At 36.0% G+C, this 22,735-nt stretch overlaps 1 protein-coding gene and 1 long non-coding RNA gene across 3 annotated transcripts; one reads left to right on the top strand and one right to left on the bottom strand.

The window, feature by feature from the left end:
* Window positions 1-989: 989 nt before the first annotated feature.
* On the bottom strand, window positions 990-8,468 carry LOC125661017 (coagulation factor XI-like). The gene is made up of 7 exons (XM_056147230.1): window positions 8,293-8,468; window positions 7,298-7,486; window positions 6,331-6,416; window positions 6,091-6,179; window positions 4,457-4,722; window positions 2,026-2,180; window positions 990-1,204 (listed from the first exon to the last, which is right to left on the bottom strand). The coding sequence occupies exons 1-7, from the start codon at window positions 8,348-8,350 to the stop codon at window positions 1,040-1,042; spliced, it is 1,008 nt and encodes a 335-aa protein (XP_056003205.1). The 5' UTR covers window positions 8,351-8,468; the 3' UTR covers window positions 990-1,039.
* A 703-nt stretch (window positions 8,469-9,171) lies between these two features.
* Window positions 9,172-21,865, top strand: LOC130049489 (uncharacterized). Of its 2 annotated transcripts, none has more exons than XR_008798005.1 (5): window positions 9,172-13,233; window positions 13,620-13,984; window positions 14,983-15,128; window positions 15,255-15,315; window positions 21,724-21,865. It is a non-coding gene; the product is annotated as an uncharacterized LOC130049489 (long non-coding RNA). The 2 variants fall into 2 exon arrangements; XR_008798006.1 differs by lacking the exons at window positions 15,255-15,315; window positions 21,724-21,865 and adding exons at window positions 17,720-17,908; window positions 19,220-19,427.
* The last annotated feature ends 870 nt before the right edge of the window (window positions 21,866-22,735 follow it).

Below are 22,735 nucleotides of genomic sequence, written 5' to 3'. Positions count from 1 at the left end.
AGAATAACGTTAGCTGAACGTTAATTACTTTTAAAATTCATTTATTGATAAATTAATGCTAGACACAGATGGCTATTATTATTTTTAAAAAAAATGAAATCCATGTTCGATATTTCCAGATATGGCAGTTTGACTATAAATATAGTTCATTTTTCTGATGGCTGCTCATGACTAAAATTGTCCAATAGAAATAATTTCATGGTAGAAATGTATGATTTGAAACATAACAGTCATTGCATTGCTTGGGACACTCCTACACATCTTTGACTAATCTTCCTTTTAAATTTGTTTTTATTGATTCATTCAGAAACAAAGCTGATTGACATCCTCCGTATGCCCAAGACACACTTTTGAGTTTTGATATATTGATTTTCTATTCCTTATGAAATTGATCACTGTTCGTTATCTTCATCTTTTCTTCAACACGTTTAGCAATTTTGTTCGTACATAAGTAATTAGGTATAGGACTTATTTTATTTCATCATGAACGTCAAATTTAAACTGTTATATGCTGTAGCAAAATTCCTCCATTCATCACTTTTATGTCAATTTTCATCCAATTTCTTTGAGCGTTCAATGCATTTTTAAATCGAGGTAAGCTACTGACAAACAAGTTGATGGTACAGGGGTTTCAACAGTCTCGATTGAAGTCAGCATTTCGCAAATTCTATGGTCGTTATAACGATCTAGTTCGTCAATACAACCTAGCATTGGGTCAAATGTTGTCTGACGTGTTTCATACCGATTGTTAAGGCGTTCTTGGCACACTGATTTTGACTGCGGATAACTCCGTTTACCTGGTCAGGATATAGGGCTCCCGGCGGGTGTGACCGGTCGACAGGGGATGTTTACTCCTCCTAGGCACCTGATCCCACCTCTGGTGTGTCCAGGTGTCCGAGTTTGCCCAACTATCTATTTTGTATTGCTTATAGGAGTTATGAGATTGATCACTGTTCGTTATCTTCACCTTGCATAACAACAAACAAACATTAACTCGGAATCTTTATACCAGAAAATATTTAAGCACATGATCAGAGATCTAGGGGTGGGCGGCCTTTTGTTGACTGATCCAGGAGAGGAACGATGCCACCCGCGTGTACACTCCAGGGGCGTTCCTGTCTCCACATCCATAGCCCCAGGAAACGATTCCAGCCAATTTCCACACTCCGTTACTTTTACAAACCAGAGGACCGCCACTGTCTCCCTGACAAAAGTTAGTACCACTTGTTTTTATGAAGCGATCATAAAATTGTATTCATCAAGAATGCATCTTAATTAGCGTTACGGATAGGTCAGATTCACTTGCGAATGATTTTCAAATCGTATAACATACTAATGTAAAACTTATACGGTACCAATTTTGATGCACCTGATGCACATTTCGACAAATAATGTCTCTTCAGTGATGCTCAACCGAAATGTTGGAAATCCGAAATAACTATGAAGTTTTAGAGCTAAATATAGCCAAAAACAGCGTGTCAAAAAAGTGGAGCCAAATTCGTCCAAGGATAAGAGCTATGCATGAGGGAGATAATCCTTAATTTTGAAATGAATTTCTAAATTTTATAACAGCAATTAAATATACATCCGTATTTTCAAGCTAGTAACGAAGTACTAATATATTAAACTATGAAAAGTAGCATATAACAGTGTATACATCATTTTTTTAAAAACACAATTGAACTTGAGGGGTGCATATAGACACACGAGCAATTGTTATTATTAACGTAGTCGAATTATGTCATGCATTAACAAACGAAATTTCAACATCGACAGATATATACACAATTCTTACCTGCTCCTATACACTTATGAAAAAGCCCTTTTTCAAACCATTTAATAAAAATGAAAGCAATCATAATCTCGCAACTTGCAAACAGAATACTAGTATACACCAAAACCTAATCACAGAAAGGGAGACAAATCTTCAATAACCGTCCGATTAATTTGGTTCACACAAGCTAAAGAAAAGAGGCAGAAATCGCAATATCACAAACAAACATTTCACCACAAGATCCTACAAACCTGACAGGCGTCTTTTCCGCCACTGCGCAAGCCTGCGCAGATGTTACTGTTGTGCACGTGATTTCTACCCAAGAAGTACTGACACTGGGAGTTTGTCATTGTAGGTACATCAACCTTTCTTAAGTACTGCGAACCAGGGGCGTTACCATTCTGATCTGAATGTCAAACGAACTTATTAGGTAGAGTGTTCTAAAAGAAGTCATTTTTAAAATAAGGAAGCTGGACATCAAGCAGGACAGTGACGAAGCATGGTCAGCATGGTGTGTCCCACAAAGAGTGAGTGAATTGTCAGATTCTGTTAATGAAGTAGTATATGATGAGCCACACTCGAATGTACGTACATGTATACAATTTATTTACATCATAAAGGGATCCATGTGATCAATTCAATGGATGCACAAACGTTTTCTTGTTCCCAAATTGGCCATCTATTTTTGCAAGCAAAATGGAAGGAAGCATTCAAGCAAAAACATAAAGATTAAATGTTGAGAATCCAGCATATGTATCACCAAACACACCAAAAAGCACGTAGAGTTTACAAAGCTAAAATCAAAGCAAGGAGAACAGAATTTTCAGTAAACCCCTGCATCCTTTCACAAAGTAGAACCACAAAACAGTCGCATGCCATCATTTTGCTTGAGATATTCCTTGATAAAGATCAAAAGGTCAATAGTGAAAATTGATAGTGTATCGATATACCAAATAAACATTTTCTTCATTCATATAGATATTAAATACGATAGAATGTAACAGACTAGGTATGATGTACATGTAGCTAGTCCTGTAATGGGATCTATAGTATACAAACTACCTATTACCTTAGATATTCATCAATAGCACTGCACCTACTACGTACCCATAACTAAAAAGACTGGTTCCCTCAGTAATCAACAGATAACTAGTTTATTACCTGATAAGCATCCTTGTCACCCAGACGTAACCCTGCGCAGCTGTAAGGCATATTTGTAAATATTGCTTTCATACTATTACCTGACAAACATCTTTATCACGCTGACGTAAACCTGCACTGCTGTTCCTTTTACTATAAGAAGTATTTGTAAACACTGCTTTATACACTGTTACCTGACAAGCGTCTTTGCCACCTTGACGTAAGCCTGCGCAGATGTTGCTGCTGTGGACAGTGTTACCGAGGAAATATCGACAGTTAGAGTTTGTCATTGTTGGCACGTCTACTTTGTGTAGATATCTGGTTCCTGGAGCTCCATTCTCAGCTATGTGATGCAAGAGAGTTTTAAAGCGACGGAAAACATAGTGAAACCTTATCTAAAAAGAGTAAGTCGTCCCTGAATGGGACTCTCATCTGATTCATTTTTATATGTAATCCAGGCACCTGTAGATATGTGGGATGAACAAGGGCCCCATCTCTTCCACTTACCCTTTCTTCTTTTTATTTCTCTCTTCCCGTCCCCCTCTCTTTCTTTTCCCTGCCATGTCGCATCTTATTTCCTACCCTACCCTTGTCACCTCCTTCCTCTCTCAATCCACCTTTTGAATATCATAACCCTATCATTGGTTTTCGCATATTATACACAAATATTAATTTATCATGTCTTTCTTTTACACAGTAACGTTCATTTTCCTTAAAAGCACTCTGATTTTTCAAACACGTATGCACGGAGAAACAGAATCATTTACTGTTTCAGTCTTATTCAACCGAGTCATGCTTATATGTGATTTCTTGGAAAAACATTATTGGTCATTGTAGGGATTATATTAATAGAATTTTTACTTTGATTGTCTGGTTTGATATATTATATTTTGAAATACAATATGCTCTGATGAGACGGGTTTCACTGTAATACGTATCTTAAAACTACACTGTATATCATCAGAGGGATTGTGAAGGGTTATTACGTCATCGACCCCATGTCCTTAGAGAGGATCACTAAGTAATCATCACGATGACGCTGTAAGACATTTTAAAGCGAGAATGTAAAAGCGAACAATAAAAGAATGCTTACAAATACAAATCGTAATGAGCAATATCTCGTACATACATTTAGCAAAAACAATGAACACAACACAGTGATTTACTATTCAATATCATGTACCATATTTAGAAAATAAAAATAGATGTCAATGAAGATAAGAAAGCAACTATTTTCGTACACTCAAGATTCAAATTAGCGCAGTTTTATATAAGGGACATCACGATCTATTGTGGACGATAGGGGATAACGATCTACTTATGTACCATGCACGACATCGCTGTATAAGGAATTCACAGTATGTAAAGCATAGTGTTGGCTTTAGTAATAAATCAAGCGAATGTTGCCACTACCCAACAAAGATGCCAAATATAAACTCCAATCAAATAGTACTTATAAAATCCTTATAAATTGTATACTTTTATTATATCTTTCATTGAAAAAAAAAGATACGAAAGTAAAATAGTTCTTCAGCAACGTACCAAAATATGTCGCTCCCCATCCAGTGACCGTGCAGGTCATTTGATCGAAGTTATCGGAAGTGCTAGGTAAACATGCGGCCCGGGTGTATCGAGTGTTGATGTCCACCGGTTTATCTAGCTTCATCAGAGCGATATCATTCAGGTTTGTTCGCGAGTTGTATCCACTGTGGACGATGAGGTTTCTGATGTGATGGACCTGACTCGTGTACACGTGGTGACGATCTTGCAGGCCCACGCCTACCGTCCAGTAACGGGCATTGTTATAACTTCAAATAGAAAATGGCACCTGCAGATTCCTCTAACGTGGTGCATTAATGGGAGTTTAATATCAACAGCACATGATGTACTGTTAATTACGTCACACAGTTAAAATATCCCGTTTTCGAAATCTAATCTCGAATTATAATTTCTTTTATTAATGTTGATATAATATGCATATGAACACTTCATCGCGAGTTACGTCCCTTTGTGAGTTCAGCCAATCAGTGAATAACTAAGTTTTCCTTATTTACCTTACCAAATGTAAGAGACTACAATTATGAATTATAGTTATTGATTAAGTTTTCTTACACGTTCATGGATAGACTAAGCGTAGGACATTGTCGCTGCAATGATGTAGCCCTCTCTGATTTGGGGGTGGGGGTGTAGAACTCCTTATGATATCCGTAGTGGTGCAAATGCGGGAATGATTCACTCTTGAAACACTTTCAATCATTAAGCGTAGGACATTGTCGCAGCAATGATGCAGCCCTCTCTAATTTGGGGTGGGTGGGGGTGTACAACTCCTTATGATATCCGTAGTGGTGCAAATGCGGGAATGATTCACTCTTGGAACACTTTCAATCATTCTAAACATTCGCTAACCCTTTTTACGGAAATAAATTGATATTCTGTTTCTTAGTCAAACAACCTGCAACTTACGATTTGTAAGGCTCTATTCTACCGTTATCAACAACTTATATATACATGTACGTATTCTAATTCCTCGATTCTTATTTGGGCACCATGTTTGATGTGCTGAAGTTTCAACTTCCGACTGACAAGTTATTTGTATGTGTCATATAAGGTAGTATTTACATCAATGTCAATTTCTGACAATTGTTACCAAAGGTATTCGCCGCAAGATGGCTGGCAAGGGACGTAACTTGTGCGAAGTGTTGATACCAGTATTTGGTAGTGTAGAATCCAGAATCATAGGGATGTTATAATGATGATAATTCTAGAGTTTCACTCAGAGGACGTCGAAGTAAATCATTTGCTAGATAGATTTATTTATAATGTCTGTTTACAACAAGTATGAAGGAGAGAAGATTTATTTGAATAATTTACTCTTCAACTATAATTTATCTATAGTTGTGAATTAAAATCCTACTCTAGATCGACAAATTTCCGGGGGTTGTTTTTGTTAGTTTTATTCTTTTTGGTGGGAGGGGAAGGGTCCTATTCTACATAAGCGGTATCAAATAAAATGTGATCTTTAAACAGATGTCCTTGCTTTGCTAGTTTAAGTGTGAAAAACACTGCTAATTTTCAAGGGACCAACGGCAAGGAAAATACATCCCCCTTATCGAAATTCTGCAGTAGGTATATGTGTACGTTTATATGAATAATGTATAATAAAGTTTAATACTCACTCCTCGAAGCAGTGAGCGGCAGTAGCAACCCATTGTGAATCAATAAGAGTACCACCACAGACATGACTTCCGCCATACATCAGCGACACCTGCAAAACCGAAAGTTTCATGAATTGTCATCTGTTTGATGCATAAACGACGTAACTGTATTGATAAGACACTGCTGGTTGGTTCATATGTCATGATGATAATGAATTATTGTATAAAAGTAATTTTGTTATATCGAAGAACTTGACGAACCTGCCAAGGGAATTCCCCATGTGATGCAGTAGTACCGCCCACTATTTTGGTATGCGTGGATCCAACCAATGATGTTCCGCATTGTGCTGTCAATCAAAACATGACACGTATTTAGAATTAGAAATAAGGTTTGTTTTTTATTTACTTTATTCTTAATCTTGTACAAAATTTTTATGAAGAAGATAAATGTTTTTATATCCTATATTTTCTCTTTCAACGATATGAATAGCAGAGGTCATAGCTACTGCAGATTCATTTAGCATGCAATAGAATGATTATGGGTAGACCATTAACGCGGACAAAATAAAAATGTTCATTTTTCAATGGCATATTTTAAAATGGAACTTAGAGGGGTATGAAGCCTGAAGCCATTGTTGCAACGAAACCACAAAACACCAACAATTTAATATGCAGGGTCCAAATTTGTTTACAAGGTTCTGTCAATTTTCAAGTCATATGTAAACTATTTGAACTTAAAATATAGTTGTGCATAACAAGGTGAAGGTGCAGACATATTCTGACTAAATAGTTTGTTTTGACTTTGTTGTTCTTGATTGGCTTTGACTAGGGTCTGTAATGCCACTAGTAGTATACATGTCTAGACACGTATAGTACTGCCACTAATATAATGTATATTACACCATCTAATACGTCACATATCGTATATAATTTCCCCAATATTAGGAAATCCATGTCGCCTTCTAAATGACAAGATGCTGATTTCATGTAATGCACATGTGTATAACACAATACAATGCAATACAATACAACACCAGCTTTTATTTCCAATCAGATGTCCAAGAAAGACAACGCGATCAAAGGCAATGATGCAGATATCAATTCGCATTACTACAAAGTGTTTGACAAAAGGAACACGAACAAAATATGAACAATTTAGTTAACAAATTTCAGACACATTGATACACCATCGTTTATAGCACTTTGTTCCAGAGTAACATACACCCACCGACATTATTGGTGGAGACACTTCCGGATCCGTGGTGAGGCGCCGTGGTTGTTTGGGTATGTGATGATGTATGCTGCGGAGGGATACAACATTTCTGTAGGAAACCGCAGAAGTTGTATGTGTAGCCTTCTCCAACGTTACATTGGTTATATATAGTCACACATCGGCCATGTAATGCCGTGGTGCATGCTGGGAGATAACAGAAAGTGCACGTGTACGTAAAATGTAAAAGAAAAATGCACATGACGGTAAAAAACCAGTAGAGTGAAAGTTGGATTACATGTAGGTGGACATTAATATAGTTTGTTTCTACTTTCAACCATTAATAATAATAATAAGTAACATGAGAGTGATTCAAAACCGTCTGTATAGAGTGTATCATCCTTTGCACTAAAAATGTTTAAACTTCGATTGTTCCCTTCGCAAGGTTAAAAAAAAATGCGGTTAAAGACGCATCAGTTAGGTTTAAATTTCATAGTGAAGAAAAACAAATATATATTTAATATATGGTTAAAAAAATTAAGGTATCTAATATGGATTTTAAAGTTTTCTGATATATGTGTGCTAAAACTGCATTTTTGACTTTAAAAAACTATAAATTTTAAAGTTTTCAATTTCAAAATATTATGATACAAATCCTCCACTTTTCATCCGTATCAAATTTCTCTGGTGCAGCACACCTCCTTAAGCTTTACACAACAATGTTCATGAAGATATCAGCAATTGGTATAATCCCCGACGTTTAAATTAACGTAACTATATCTAACATCAAGTCCATTAATTCTGTCGTAGTGTTCTACTCAGCATTCAGTGCTGTAGATTTCTATTGAAAGAATACCACTCTTATGAAAAACTTCTAAATTCCGGATAGTTACATTTCTAAGGTCACCAAAGTTTAAAAAAAAAAAAAACAAATACAAATCTCGGAAATGAGCGAGCTACTGTACATTATATGATTATAACACGGATATATTATTGTTATAAGAGCGTCTTACTTGATGCCGCTGTGTACTGAATTCCTAAAGCCAGAAGACAACTGTAGAGAACCCACATTGTGACTCGCGGTGTAACTGAACGGGACACTTGTGATGATATACGTGAGAATGAACAGCCTTGTCTCTCTACGATAACGGGACAATCAGATGGTCGAGCACTAGTTCAGGATTAAGGAATGAAATCTAAGGCCATTTACAAGGAGAAATTACAATATCTTGACAATATGTTTGTGTGAAAATTTGTTTTTGTTTGTATATACAGATACACTGTTCCTATTCTGAGTGTCCATATTCGTTCATAAAGCGTCAGATGACTATAACTTGATTTCAACGCGGGAAGTTTATTGGCAAAATTTGATGTAAAAAAAAACCCCACCAAAAGTAACAAGAATATATTTAGCTAGTACTATTCTTCGATATGATATTAGTAAAAAATGTACCGTTGACACAAAAACAAAAACACTGTGAAACTAATTAAGTAAACCTATATAATTTAAAGACGGACTAGTAAGAAAAAGCCAGTTTACAGGGGCGGGTCCATTTTTTTAAAGGGTGAGTTACGTCACCCCCCCCCCCCCCCCCCCCGTTATCACTGTTATAAAAGTGTACTTAATAGAATGTTACATGTAGATCGACATTTCATGGAAAAGTGTTGCGATGATTTTATTTGCAATCGTGTACTGTAGGACAAATTTTTTCTCATTTTATTTATGAATGCTGGGTCATATTCCTAATGTGTCTCACTGTACATTTTTGTGTGTGTAGTAGCGCACTGTAAATGCTAATGGAAACAAATACATAAAGTTCTCCAACCAAGATACGGACCGGTATCTGATTTACGCTGTGTTTCTGTGGGATGAAAATGTTTTCTGCGGGATTTGTTAATACGTTTTTTTCGATGGTAAAGGAAATTCTGTTCCGTCTGATTAAAGTTCATATTAAATATCACTAATCAATAGCAGTAACGTTTTAAATAAATATTCAAGGTGTATTAAATGTTACGGTAATTCTATATACAGAATCAACAACACTGCTACTGATGAACCCACATATGGCACAACAGAGTGGGAACGCTCATCTAAAGCGTGATGGGCTTTATCGCGAGTAGCATTTCAATCACAAGACAAAAATGAGGATACTGTTAATTTACCTAGATAATCAAATAATGGTGAAAAGTAAGAAGTTATTATCAACATTTTTTTTTAATTTTTTTTTTTTAGATTTCTACAATTTGTAAACAACTATTCGGAAGTGACTGGATACGTTCATCCTTATTTATAACAGCTTGTATCGGGATCTGCCTTCAAACAGTTTGTTGCCACGTTTTCTTGCAGACAAAAGAATAGTTTAGATAGGGCCATGGCAATTCATTAAGCCGTCTCGCTCATAGATTTGCAGAACCTGCAGTTACTAGTGATATTTTTTTCCGGCCTACATGTATTTGACGCTTGTGTCAATACGTTTTCTGGTGATGTAATTGATGTAGACTTCGTGTGTGCTTCGTGTTCAGACCACAGTACTTAGACTAATGCACTCCGTGACACAGGACAGGTTATCAGTATGTGAGGTGAGGAGTTTAATGTGACAACGTCCGTATGGAGATTAGGCAAACCAGGCACCATGAACAAGTTACAAAAACCGTAGAGAGATTAAATTGTATATAATTTTTTGTTTGCAAAATGGGATCGCAGTGTCTTTCGATTGGTACAATTAGTAAGCTGTCAAGGGGCATCATATACAATTGTACTTTCATTTTTGAATCACTATGTATCAATGAAACCAGGTTTATGGTTATGTATACAATCAGACGGAAATCGACACACGAGGTACATGAAATGAGATTAATAAACCCCAGGATGTGAAACCCGGAAGCAGTTTACTCTGTGATTGCGCAGGTGTATAAATATCTAGCTGTTGCATGCATATGACTGGCTAAAACCAAGAGTGAAATTATTAGGAATGAAAAGAAATAGCATAGGGATTTGGATTAATTTTTGGGATGAAAAAATATCGCACAGAATTGAGAAATGACTGAGGAAATCACTGTAGTTGGGATGTGTTTGAGAGGAAACAATGGGACCCTGTATATTCTTTGTGGTTTGAATTCTAATTTGCGCTTGGAATGAATTTTCAATGGTTGGCGTGGATTTGTCTAAAATCAATATAATTAATAAGTGAGAGGTTGGTATTAAGGTCTATGGAAATGAATTGGTACTCTTTCCCCATATGTACGAGACACACGACGAGCTCCCAGTGATCAGGCTGAGTTACAATGGGAACCCTGAAGAATATAGTGCAGATCATCAGAAAGTGTTTGGTTTGCTTTGTGGATTGAATCTCGGGTTAATTCTATAAAAATAAGGGGAAACTCTTAAACTCAGCAATCCGCCATATCAAATACGAGAAGACATTACTTTGTATCTATCAAACTGCCATCATCATAACAATATATTGCACGCAATAAAATCTAATTTACATGTTAACTACAAAATTGTAACAGGGTGTTGATTGCGAATAGTTAATGATGACCAACTCCTGTTGAGGTTCTGAACAAGGCGCTTATTCAGCAAAGTATATATAAAGTTGCTTGAAAAGAAAGCCCTGTAACAATTGTATAACAATAATCAAACATATGTATAAATCATAAAATACAATATTATTTTTTACAGACTAATTGATATCAATATTTTCAATTGAGCGTTAACAAGATTTCATTGACGTATTTACTCATGATTAATTTTTCTTCATAAACGTTAATGTAAAATCAATGATTTATTTAGATTTATGCATGATAGGAATATAAATTTTGTTGGAGTCTTTTCCTATAGTTATTGTAAAAAATCCTGTTAAAAATAAAATATTTCAAAAGTCTAAGTTGTAGATGAATAATCAATGATACGTTTCAAATTATTGAATCCAAGGGCAATAACTCTGTTTCTATTGATTTCTTTATCAAGTCTATTATGCGATGATTTCCTTAATTGTTTACAGAAATTTTGTATATTTTTGTGAAGATACAGTTTCATGAAATTGTTATTAATGCTACTATATCGTCATAACCAGTTGGTATGGAATTTTAATAACGCTGTTTAAGGAAAATTGCAATTTTCTGACAGTGATATATGATTTTGTTTATGTACGTCTCACATCTTAAAAAGTGTGATGACCTATGTATCTTATTTATTAATTTGTTAGTTTTAACTCTAATGAATGGAAATAAATACAAATTTTAAGCTTGTATCAGACAAAACTGCGAATATGGAGTTACCTTAAATTACATGTACATGACGTTTCCAACGAGAGTTGGTACTTTCTGTTTAGCATAAAATCGATGTCCGTGAAATTATATTCTAACAATCCATGATTATCAATCACACCCATTGCAAAGCATAAACTACTACAATTTATGATAATTGATGTAATTGTATGCAACATTTACTATTATTATTATGTGACTATCTCTACATGAAAAGGCCAAACCGTTTCCCTATTGAGCAGGTTTACGCGGTAAGCATCAAAAGATTGCACGGACGCCTCGATCGTCAGATTAGGTAGATAAGGAATATACAAGGACTAGTAACTAAATGTCCATCGATTTCTAGCATCTAATCTTAAGCTTGATTTTTCCTGATTGACAGGGGTTAACCGACCAGGTAAATTTGAAGGCGTTGCTTATTTTCTCGGTCTTTAATTTCCGCAGTTCCCGCTGTAGCAGTGGAAATTGCCACAAGACTGTATTACATGTATTATGGAGTTAAAAACAACAGATGTTCTCAGAGTCATTACAGACAAAACAGTTATAAATCTAAATGTATCAATGTCCTGTATTAAAATTAACAACATATGCACTGCCTGATTTGACTGCACGACTGCCGTTACACAAGGATACCGATTGTCGCCTACTTTATTCTCAATATTTGTAATTTGCTTGGTTAAAGAAATCATTTAATATCTTTTTAAAGTGATGACTTAACAATGATGCTGATTGAATGAAAAATTCGCTTGAATTCGTAGTAAAAAAAAAATAACCTTCCGGTGTTCATCTGCACTAACCACGCGGGACTACTTTTCTCTGGAATGCGTCTTCCCCGTTCTAATTTTAACACTATTTATGGAATGGGAATTTCCAACACAAGCATTGTAAACGAAATGTATTCGTTTGATTTATTTCATTGCTACCAAAAATAAACGCAACCAAAGATATAGATAAAATACAAAATTGATTTAAAGAAACAAATCACATAGTGATTACGTGGCAGAATAGTCAACTTGATGAAGTAGACCACTGACTGGTAGAAGCAGAGATATACACGAGTTCCCGGTATGTATCGTCTGCTTTACGGATTCGATAACATGACGGGGGAAAGGGCGACTTTTGATCTTGCATCGTCGGAAACCCACGGTTGATTACACTGCGTTCCTCTCTACATCACCCATGGGTCCATTCATTCCTACTCGCTTGTTCTCATGAATAAATATTTAAAAATATCGTCCAATCAAAGTAATCGTTATAGTAACGGAACTTTTCTACTTTTCTGCTTTTAAAGGTACCATCAACTAAACTTTGCTATCACAAGAATTGTATACCGAAATTGGGCTGAAAGCGTCTTGTTGATTGGACAAATTCGCTCAGGGATCACAGTCCCCCATGACACCTCATCCATTCCCCTCTCTTTGGCTACACCAATGAATATACCCATTTTATGTTTGTAAGGTTGCATTGTACATAACTTTGACACATTGGATCTTTAATGTGTCTTTTGATTATAGTAATAAATATTACATGCTATAAAATGTCATGTATTTTAGGGCACGCTAGTCTTGTAGGAATACAAACAGGGAACATTGTTAATGCAACGACCAAAAAGTGCAGCACCTGCCACTACTACTCCGGGAGGAGCGAGACAGTCCCTAACCACAATTGTAACTCAAACTGGAGAGGTATTTTATTGTTTTATTTGCAATATGCATTGTAAACATATACATGTATTGACATATTTTGGTAGTGGAAGGTCAGGGTTCGAATCCCGGCCGCGACAGACCAGGTTGTGACAGTTCCATTGCCAAACGCTCGGCATCAGGTGTTAATGTCACGGGTTCTCGGAGATGACCTTAAAAACGGATGTCCCGTGTCACAGTAGGTGTGGCACGTTAAAGAACCCACACTGCTCAATGGCCGTAAGCGCCGAGCATAGGCCTAAATTTGAAGCCCTTCATCGGTCTTGATGACGTCTCCATAGGAGTGAAATATTCTCGAGAAGGACGTTAAACAAGATATAATCAATCAATCATGAAAAGTTATTCAAACCATTTTTTGTATGATCTAGTAAACCCATGGAGCCAAAGGTTATGAAGTTAAAACTTTTCATGGGGACAGTGACTCTACAACAATGGCCAGAATAAAACCAGATTTCAAAGAATTGAAGAAGAAAAATTGACAAAAATTACTTTAAGAAGAATATTTCCAAGTACCTTTATAAACTTTCTCACAAACACAAAGAACTGAAGCCATGCAGCAGGAATAATTCCTTATTTAGCCCGTTGCTGTATGTACCCAATATCCAGCAAGTGTGCTACAGCAAAGGGATCTTGTAGAAGAGTTGGAGATAATTGTACCACATGTGTATGGAGACCACTCTCATTGTCATTCTGCATCCTAGTGCACTGATCACAAGTCACCATTAACTTACAGGTTAGACTATTCATGTTTTTATACTGTCCCTAAAGGTGACGTACGGGTATTTTTCTGTCTGTCTCAAACTGCATGTGGTCTGTAGATGTCACATGTCTATACATGTATTCATTTATCACACAATTAAATATAATTTCTTTTCCGTGACGTTCCATGTTAAAATTTCTGATCTTGCCAGTTTCCGGAATGATTGATTGTATCTTCCTTAACGTCTCTCTTGAGAATTTTTTCACGTATATGGAGACGTCACCAAGACCGGTGAAGGGCTTCAAATTTAGGCCTTTGATCGGCGCTTACGGCCATTGAGCAGTGAGGGTTCTTTAGCGTGCCACACCTACTGTGACACGGGATATCCGTTTTAAGGTCATCTCCGAGGACCCGTGACATTCACACCTGATGCCGAGCGTTTGGCGATGAAATTGTCACTTCCTGCTATAACGACTTAGGTCTGTCGCGGCTGGGATTCGAACCCCGGCCTTCCGCATGTGGGGCGAACGGTCTAATCTCCAGGGTTTCCGTAATGTCACGTGGTAAAATAGTCTTATATTTGAATAAAGTGATCTCTAAATGGAATACATTTTTCACAATGCAACGCGAGTTATTTTCCCCTGAATACAGGGGACACACAACACCATGCGGTCATCAATTCATAGCGTCAATATAACCAGTTCAGGGATTTTTCTGTAATTAATGAAACTGATATGTGACTGTAAAACAATTTTAGTCAATGATTTTATTCATGGGTTCATTGTGTGATTTTTGTGTAGGAAATATTGGGTCATGATGTAACAAATTCTGTAAATATTAGTCATTAAACCCATGAAAACAATATGCTCGTATCAATAATAATAATAAAAATACACTTATATAGCGCCTTATCTAAAAATACTCTAAAGCGCTGTACAACATACTAAAATTTACAATTGATAATTAAAAGAAAAACCATAGAATACACAATCAATGTTTTATTAAAATATACAACTGAATTTGTTATTCAGGTACAAGCATCTAACACAAGGTAAACCATTCCATGAGGAGGCATTGGAGATTGGTTGGACTGAGATCACCAAAAATTCCAGAATAGGACATTAGAGGCAAATGAATATTTTAGCTACATTGTTGCAACTTAAACACCAAAGAATAGGTATGATATACATGAATCTTGAAAAAAATCAATCTGTGTCTTACCTTAAAGATTTCCCATTATATGCATGGCACATATAGTTATCTAATTTTATTGTCATATTTTCAAATCTTATGGAAATATTAGGGCCAACCGAGTGTCGGCTGCAGTTGTACAAAAGAATATTGAATTTACATGTGTCACCAAGGTATAGCAATATATATGTACTTTTAGACACTTTTCTTTTAAAGTTGCTCAAATTTATGGCATTACAATTAATGACTGAAGGGTTGCTGCCCTGTTAAGATTTACATCAGACTATACAGCTCTTTCCGAAATGTCAAATCATATCAGAGCATGTGACAATACAACAATTATAAGTAATTTTGTGCATAAGTAGCGAATTTATCACGTCGAAACCTCTAACTGGAGGGGGGGGGGGGGGTTCTATATCATATCACGGCTGCAAGTCGAACCCGACAATAAATTACTCGCTCCACACGGATTTTTCTCACAGCGTTATGTGACCAAGATCTGGCTAATTTTAAATTCAACAATTTTGTCTGAGGCGTGATAATAAGCTGTATGAGAGTAACCGCCACTACTGGACGAAAAATATTCTGAAAGTGTTTTTAATTTAAACATATTTTATTGAGAAACGCAATATGATCGGGCAACAGGCATAGCCTATGTAGGCCCTCTCCCTCATTCTGATAAGTTCTGCTAATTAGTGATATTTTTACTGTTGGTACTGATAATTGCTGTTGGTGCTGAGAGTTGCTGATATTCCCTGATCAGTGTTGAAGAAAGTACTCTTGGTACTGAGAAGGGCTACGGCTATTGGTCACCTTGTAGGAGGTGTGAAAATGGGCTGGGGGCGAAAGAAACTTGGTAAGGGTGGTCTTTTGTTTAAAAAAAACCCCAGTTTTATTTCAAAAACAAACTTTCTTCATATGTGTATATTGATTTTCAGCTTATTGAGACATTTCAGCAATGTCCAATACTACAAAAATGTAGATATGTGTATGAGAAAACCTGAAATTTCTTGCTTAAAGATATGTTCATTCACATTTAAAAAAAAAAATAACAACATATATCTAATTACCATTCTTTCTTGTCTCATTGATACGAACGAAATCATATAATGAACTATAATGTATCATATGAAAGATTAAGAGTCAATCTCAACTCCTATAAGTAATACAAAATAGATAGTTGGGCAAACACGGACCCCTGGACACACCAGAGGTGGGATCAGGTGCCTAGTAGGAGTAAGCATCCCCTGTCGACCTGCCACACCCGCTGCGAACCCTATATCCTGATCAGGTAAACGGAGTTGTCCGTAGTCAAAATCAGTGTGCCAAGAACGGCCTTACAATCGGTATGAAACACGTCAAATGGCATTTGACAGCATTTGACCCAATGATAGGTTGTATTGACGAACTAGATCGTTATAACGACCATAAAATTTGGGAAATGCTGACTTCAAACGAGACTGTTGAAACCCCTGTACCATCAATTTGTTTGTCAGTAGCTTGTCTCGATTTAAAAACTGACCATACGCAGAACAAGCTCTTGCATATTGAATCAGTTGAGAGATATATACACCATATACAGTCGATGATGGAATATTGCTACATAAATATGGGAAGTTGACGATGGAGAAGCTGACATGATCCCGTTTATCATAATTATAGTTGATTGATCAGTTTGCCGTTAATGCCTACTTTCAATAAAATATCTAAGTATGACGCAGAAGTGGAAACTGGCTGAATTTTGCAGTTGAATTAGTCTTCAAAGACTGTTGTCGGTGTTCATGACAACGGATAATAGAAATTTGATGGTGGGGTTAGAATTTTGGAAGATAGCTCAAGTAAAGTTATACTATGAAAATCAAAGAAATCCGTGACATTGAATGACCAGACCCCATCTGATTTCTGTGATTTTTACATAGAATTGATATTCAAAAAATTCATACACTACACATCTTAAATGGATACTAACAAGTATACCTAAATTAACGATTTAGATGTATATTCTTTTCATTTCGTTTTTGGTAACACCCTACGAAAGCAATAGAATAAATCAGAATATGTTAAAAGGAGCTTAATCAGGGCCCCATCCAGGCACCTCACTTGACCTTTGTCATGGTCCCATCCAGGCACCTCACTTTTTCAAAGAGTTCTTTAAGAATTCTATGTATTGTTATTGTATAAGGAAATTTGGAAATATATTGATAAACAAGGATTCTGAGATTATTGCATGGCAATACATAGTCCCCTACCGGTCGCAAAAATCACTGTACCACAACAATATTCAAAGTTCATTATGTAGGTTATGGTAAAAGGGAATATTTGGGGAACCAGGATAGGAATGGTTGGAAATCAACTACTATTCGAGTAGAGACTAGACCAAGAAAAAGAAGACAAATTTATAATTAGGTTTAGGTCTTTAACCAAGTCAATAAACTGTGACATGTAGATGATCATGAATAATTTAGCTATATTTTAGTGTTACTATGCTAGAAGTTTTATTGAGTGTAGTATTCTTAATTCTTATCTACAGAGATAAGAAACTTGGATGTAAACTAACAATTCATGCTATTTTTCCAGGTCCAAGGGCCATAACTAAATGAAAAATCAACGGACCGAGACGAACTTCAAACTTGATCTGTAACTTGTTATGGCAAAGCCACATACCAAATATGAAATAGATATCTGCAAGAACAGAGAAAAAAGTGCGGAAAACTGGACTGACAGACAGAGCGCAAACCTAAAGTTAAAGTCCCCTCGACTTAATCGGTAGGGGATTAATAAGAAATGAAAATATTTTGACATCAATTAACACCCGTTGCTTCTATAGAGGATGGGTCTAATTTGTTTGTGTCAATGTAGCAGAGGCACGTGGTGAACAGCGCGTTCTGTTTTGGCTTCTGTAACAGATTGAGTTGTTTGTTCGCGTCGCAATGAGATCACTCCAACGGTTGCACATTTGAGACACGTAATTTGCTCTCCATCAGTTGAAAAATGATGAAGATTGTTGTAAGAAAAATTTCCTTCATGCCAAAAACATAACATAAACAGGATTGAACAGCAGGCACAATGCCTATTATTGCTCTCTACTTAAAGATCAAGTGTAGTAGAAATAGAATAATTTTATTGAAAATAAAGTTTACAATTCATTAAAACCCGTTTTGAAAACTTTATTGCTGTGTTTGTTTGAAATATCCAGGTAAATGCGCAAAATACCTATTCAAAAGTTGTTATTTATAGAAACGAATAAAGTAATTATCGCCCTTTCCTATGACGTCATCTGATACAATTGTAGTTGCTTACGCATATTACACCTCTATATTGTCGTTTTTACTTCTGTGAGAAAGTTATACTATGAAAATCAAAGAAATCCGTGACATTGAATGACCAGACCCCATCTGATTTCTGTGATTTTTACATAGAATTGATATTCAAAAAATTCATACACTACACATCTTAAATGGATACTAACAAGTATACCTAAATTAACGATTTAGATGTATATTCTTTTCATTTCGTTTTTGGTAACACCCTACGAAAGCAATAGAATAAATCAGAATATGTTAAAAGGAGCTTAATCAGGGCCCCATCCAGGCACCTCACTTGACCTTTGTCATGGTCCCATCCAGGCACCTCACTTTTTCAAAGAGTTCTTTAAGAATTCTATGTATTGTTATTGTATAAGGAAATTTGGAAATATATTGATAAACAAGGATTCTGAGATTATTGCATGGCAATACATAGTCCCCTACCGGTCGCAAAAATCACTGTACCACAACAATATTCAAAGTTCATTATGTAGGTTATGGTAAAAGGGAATATTTGGGGAACCAGGATAGGAATGGTTGGAAATCAACTACTATTCGAGTAGAGACTAGACCAAGAAAAAGAAGACAAATTTATAATTAGGTTTAGGTCTTTAACCAAGTCAATAAACTGTGACATGTAGATGATCATGAATAATTTAGCTATATTTTAGTATTACTATGCTAGAAGTTTTATTGAGTGTAGTATTCTTAATTCTTATCTACAGAGATAAGAAACTTGGATGTAAACTAACAATTCATGCTATTTTTCCAGGTCCAAGGGCCATAACTAAATGAAAAATCAACGGACCGAGACGAACTTCAAACTTGATCTGTAACTTGTTATGGCAAAGCCACATACCAAATATGAAATAGATATCTGCAAGAACAGAGAAAAAAGTGCGGAAAACTGGACTGACAGACAGAGCGCAAACCTAAAGTTAAAGTCCCCTCGACTTAATCGGTAGGGGATTAATAAGAAATGAAAATATTTTGACATCAATTAACACCCGTTGCTTCTATAGAGGATGGGTCTAATTTGTTTGTGTCAATGTAGCAGAGGCACGTGGTGAACAGCGCGTTCTGTTTTGGCTTCTGTAACAGATTAAGTTGTTTGTTCGCGTCGCAATGAGATCACTCCAACGGTTGCACATTTGAGACACGTAATTTGCTCTCCATCAGTTGAAAAATGATGAAGATTGTTGTAAGAAAAATTTCCTTCATGCCAAAAACATAACATAAACAGGATTGAACAGCAGGCACAATGCCTATTATTGCTCTCTACTTAAAGATCAAGTGTAGTAGAAATAGAATAATTTTATTGAAAATAAAGTTTACAATTCATTAAAACCCGTTTTGAAAACTTTATTGCTGTGTTTGTTTGAAATATCCAGGTAAATGCGCAAAATACCTATTCAAAAGTTGTTATTTATAGAAACGAATAAAGTAATTATCGCCCTTTCCTATGACGTCATCTGATACAATTGTAGTTGCTTACGCATATTACACCTCTATATTGTCGTTTTTACTTCTGTGAGAAATGGCCAGTTTTACCAACACCGTGGAAAGTGACGGTGAAATACCGGAGGTAAACTTGAGTTTACGGATTCCACCTTATATGTTTGCACCTGCACCCGTTTCGATATAATCAGATAGTAATACATATGCATGTATATGTTCAACACATATCTCATCGGAATCTCAGCTAGAAATTATTTATCGGTCCAGCCCATAAAAATTGAGAATGATATTGGAAACAAATGTTCTATCAAAAGATGACCTTTCTATTTTACAAGGAAATAAACCGAACAGTTGCCAACTGTTGGCATGGAAACCGTAATCTACGTGTAGCGATCGCGGGTGCATGAGCAGATCAAGGAATCTAATTTTAAATAGACTGGGAAAACCAACACCTACAAAAAAAACTTACAAAGAAAGATACATTCCTGGATCCAGTAAGTGCTCTACCAAGCCTCTATCTTTGATCCTCTCGAAAATATTAACAGCTGTGAAGGAGAAACTTCAAATTCACTGTGCGACTACATATGCCCGAAGTGATGTTAATCAAATGTGGATTCTAAAACATTCTAAAGAACTTTTAGTAAACTTGAAATCGCAAAACGTTTCCCAAATCAGTAACATCAAAACCTATGACTATTCAACACTATACACGACCATTCCTCACGATAAATTAAAGACTAGATTTTTCGAGATCACAGACAGTTGGTTCTTCAACAAAAATTGAAAACGGAGTTATTCATGTCTAATGATCAGTCGTAAAAAAAAAAAAAACTACTTTGTGCAACACCACTTTGATCCCACGCACAGGTACTCTGAAGTTGAAATAAAAATATTCTAGAGTTCCTCAGTGACAATATCTTCTTGGTCTTTGGTGATCAGGTCTTCCAACAGTCTATTAGAATTCCCATGGGCACGAATTGTGCCCCTTTGTTAACTGACCTGTTTCTATACTCATATGAAGCATAATTTATTGAAAAACTTCCACGTGTGAAGAAAACGTCTCTTACTGTGTCCTTCAATTCGACATTTAGATAAAGCGACGACGTTTTGTCTATAACAATAATAACTTGAAGTAAATAGCTCGTAAAGGTCATTGCTTTTTAATGTTTTATTTATTTTTCTATGTATTATGTGTATAACATTCTGTTGTAAGGTATATATGCATTGTAAAGCACCTTTGAGCGTACATAGTGTATGAAAAGGGTGCTATATAAATATGGTTTTATTATTATTATTATAACTTCATATGTAGATTCGATATATTCGTATGAGCTGGAAATAAGACGCCACAGAGTCGTCCACTTAGATATTTCGTTATTACGATCTAGTTCGTCAATACAACCTATCATTGGGTCAAATGCTGTCTGACGTGTTTCATACCGATTGTTAGGCTGTTCTTGGCACACTGAAATTGACTACAGATAACTCCGTTTACCTGATCAGGATATAGGGCTCACGGTGGGTGTGACCGGTCGACAGGGGATTTTAATAAATTTCTAAGAATTATCTAAAATCCTATGCATTTTGTAGTCTTGGTATCCATGCAGCTTTTAATTTGCATTCTACATCTACTATTGATAGACCTCTTCTTGTCTCCATTCAGAGTATTTCGCTTGAATCTTTCTGTTTCATCCCAGATGAAGTTGAAAATCAATCTTTGTAATTTTTAATCTTTTTATCAGGAACGATACATGTATTTATCTTGAAATGAAAAGTGTTTAGAATATGCATGCGTGTGTTCATTTTCTTCTTTTCCAGGACTCAAACAGTTTTTCCATTTCATCAGGATGTCGGGATATTTCAACACGTATTATACATGTTTTCAAACCAACTTTCACTTTGTAAATTGTCAGTTTGTCAAGTATCTTATTCATACATTGGACTCTAAAGACAAAACACTTTAACACTTTATATCACAATATATATATATATATATATATATATATATATATATATATATAATTTTAGAGCTTGTATCACACTTTTGATGGGGGATACCATGCTCTATACGATGTGTTTTAATGCGCCATTAAGTTATAGTTTGGTGTAATGAACCGTCTTTGTAATTAGATGGATTAAACGTTACTTATCCAAGTCGTTCAACGATTAATGATTGTGTAAAGTGTAGCGGTCACGCAACCAACTGCTGATAACGCTCGCCATTGCTTAACATGTGTGATAAAAAGAGACACTTTACCACATCACTAGAAATTCTACCTCTCACGTGAGGCAATATAAGTCCCCACTTATACTGTCCTCTACAATTCCCTCCGAAGCTTAGTATGAGTCCTCTCTGAGTATTAAGCACCTGCTCAGTAATGACATCATCCGCTCCCGACGACAATTACCGTCGTCCCCGTACGAATCCACAACCTGAATCAGGTATCCCGCTAAACATGGTAGTCACTACGCTGCCACCAATTTAACGTTAGTGTGACGGTTATTCAGCCAAGTGCTGATCATGCTCGCCATTGCTCAACTTGCGTGATCAAGAGCGAACCTCTACCACATCACTAGAAAAGCTAGCTCACTAGCGAGGGTGTATAAGTTTCTTCTTATATTGCCCTCTACAATTGCATTCTGGCACTGGACTGAAGGAATGTGCAGTATTTATCTTGCACTATTTCCCCCTCTCCCTGGAATCAAGTGTAACGAACCACTCTTTTTAATAAGATTAATATACAATTTTTCACCACAAGAAAGCAATACGCCCCGTGTCGTAAGTGTAGATCATGACAGACAAGTCACGCTTAAACATGTTTCTTAAAAC

The sequence above is a fragment of the Ostrea edulis genome, chromosome 8 (genome assembly GCF_947568905.1).
Source record: "Ostrea edulis chromosome 8, xbOstEdul1.1, whole genome shotgun sequence".
In the NCBI taxonomy this organism is placed as follows: Eukaryota; Metazoa; Mollusca; class Bivalvia; order Ostreida; family Ostreidae; genus Ostrea; species Ostrea edulis.
The sequence above is the reverse complement of the archived record's forward strand: the minus strand, read 5'-3'. Positions and strand labels throughout refer to the sequence as shown.

Excerpts from the sequence above, each read along its gene's own strand:
- LOC125661017 (XM_056147230.1), bottom strand. The coding sequence starts at position 8,350 with ATGTGGGTTCTCTACAGTTGTCTTCTGGCTTTAGGAATTCAGTACACA. Across the intron at positions 6,417-7,297 it reads TGTCTCCACCAATAATGTCG|CACAATGCGGAACATCATTG; the intron begins GTGGGTGTATGT and ends TTTGATTGACAG. Across the intron at positions 4,723-6,090 it reads GCCGCTCACTGCTTCGAGGA|TTATAACAATGCCCGTTACT; the intron begins GTGAGTATTAAA and ends TTCTATTTGAAG.